The sequence below is a fragment of the Penaeus chinensis genome, chromosome 10 (genome assembly GCF_019202785.1).
Source record: "Penaeus chinensis breed Huanghai No. 1 chromosome 10, ASM1920278v2, whole genome shotgun sequence".
Lineage (NCBI taxonomy): Eukaryota > Metazoa > Arthropoda > Malacostraca > Decapoda > Penaeidae > Penaeus > Penaeus chinensis.
In genome coordinates, this window is record NC_061828.1 from 16714009 (window position 1) to 16716508 (window position 2500).

The window sequence follows — 2500 nt, forward strand, 5'->3', positions numbered from 1 at the left end:
GGTAAGGGAGTGATAAAGATGTCCGCAGATATAGTAATGATGATGATCGCTTATTCCCATTGAAGATTTAATCATGATCATCGTGGCTGTCCTTTTATTTGTCATACTTTATTTGTAGTTCTGATTTGTATATTCATTACTCTTTTTGTTATTGCTATCACTACTCTTGTTCACATTATTGTTATCATTGCCATTATCATCCTCATCATCCTCATCACCTTTATTATTAACATTATTCTTACTATTCTATTATCATTGTTATTATCATTATTATTATCATTATTATTATTATCATCATCATCATTATCATCATCATCTTCATCATTATTGCTATTATCACTAAAATCATTGCCATGGTTGCCATTATTATTGTTATTATTATCATGATTATTATCATCATTACTATCAATATTTTCATTATTATTATTATTATTATTATTATTATTATCATTATCATCATTATTTTTATCATCATGATCATTTTCATTTTATTATCGTAATGATACTGAAATGATAATTGTTTTTATTGGTATCATTATTATTGTTATTGTTATTATCGTCACTATAATTCTTGTTGTTATTATTGTTATTATTATTGTTGTTATTATTATTATTATTACTATTATTACTATTATTATTATTATTGTTACTGTTATTAATATATCATTATTATCCTTATTATTATCATAACTGTCATCATTATCCTTTTCATTATTATTATTATCAGTGGAATAATAATGATAACAATGCTACTACTATTACTAAAAAAAAAAAAAATATGACAACATTACTGCGACAACTACTGATAAAATTATCACATTTCTATTTATTATCAATTTTGATATTAGTGTTATCATTATTATTACTGTTAGTATTCGCATTGATTTTAGTATTAGTATTGTCATCGGTATCCAAGTGTGGCTTTGTATAAGTCAGCGACATTTATATCAGCCAGAATCAATTGAGTGTCCATTCCTTTTCTGTTTCTGACCAGGAATTAATTATGTTCTTATTCCTCAATGACAACCGCAATTAACCGCAAATCTCTTTTCCCTTTTCTCCTTCGCAATCACAATTAACCCAATAACTTACTTATTCCATAACCATCCCAATTAACCCTATCCCTTATTCACAACCGCAAAAGAAACCGCAGTTAACCGCAATTAACCGCAATCTCTTTTTCCCTTTTCTTCACAGCTGAGCTTGACGGATGCCATGAAAGCAAAAGCACGGATGTCAATCACGGGAGGCAAAGACTTGGATAACGGCCGAGTGAGCACGCAGGTTTAAACATAGTTACTTTTTTCCTATTATGTGGTGTTCTCTGTCGGTGTTGTTGATGGGCAAGGATAAGTGGATTTAAGTGTAAGTATGTGTTCGTACTTGAGTGTTTGAGGGGAGAGAAAGCGTGAGTATAAATGAGGTTGTGGATGAGGATGAGGATGAGGAAGGGATAGTATGAGGTGAGGAAGGTGAGAATGTGGAGGGAGGTCGGGTGGGTGAATTGTGGGGAGCGTGAGAGAGAGAGGGAGAAGGAGAGAGAGTAAGGAGGAGAAAAAGAGTATGGGAAAGAGAGAGAGATAAAGGGGGGCATGATAGTGGAAAGAGAGAGTGAGAGAGGAGAGAGAATTCACAATATTGTGAATACGTGTGCGCGTGTGTGTGTCTGTGTGTGTGAGTAACCTGGAACGAACCGGCAAACACACCTGCAGGGGTCCACCGTCGCAGTAGCGGGAAATGAACGCATCTAGCATCACTAAACGACGCTAGTACTAGAATAGAGGTACTGATAAAGAAACGTAATTGTTACATCTCTATTCGCGCTAGCGTAAACAAACGCCATAACTGCCTTGCTACTGCGATGTACCCTTGCCATGCGGAGGGAAATGTGAGTGTGTTCCTGTGTGTTTGTGTTTATGAAATCTTGGGCTTGATTTTGTCTGCTCCTATTCATGAGTCAGCTTTATTTCTATGATTGTTTCCATCCACATTGCACAACCCTTTTATTTGCGATATAATGTGTATGTATAATCCATGCTTGTAATTGATTTTATGCAATATGAATGAGTTAATGCAGTTTGTTCCATACACAATCTATTTTTCTTTTTTATTTCAAACCCTCTCATTTTGTAGGTATATGTTATGCTACGTAATTTTGACTGCCTCTGCATCTTTTTTTTTCATATTTTTCCTGTGCATTGCAATACTAACTCAGTATCTCTTTCAGTATCTTATCATGTCTTCGTGTATTAGGAAAACATTTTTTCTCTTTACTCTATTCCGTTCAAAAATCTCATAAAAGTCTTTCGTACCTTTTAGCCTTATCGTGCACAAATGACAATAAATAATAGACAAAGTGATAACGCGACAATATAATTTCAGTTCCGTTGTTCCAGGAATAGTGATTGATTTGATATCATTATCAGTGGCCCAGAATTTTTAATTATACCGTAATGGCACGCTAAAATACTGTTTGTAAGTCATCTTTTTAGTGGCTATT

General features: G+C 33.6%; 1 protein-coding gene across 1 annotated transcript in view; it reads left to right on the forward strand.

Moving 5' to 3' along the window:
• LOC125029865 (glutamate receptor 1-like) overlaps positions 1-2500 on the forward strand; it is a 423627-nt gene that overhangs the window by 415585 nt on the left and 5542 nt on the right. The window contains exon 17 of the mRNA XM_047620045.1: positions 1198-1284. Coding sequence (XP_047476001.1) covers positions 1198-1284 — 87 coding nt within the window. The remainder of the gene's footprint in view (positions 1-1197; positions 1285-2500) is intronic.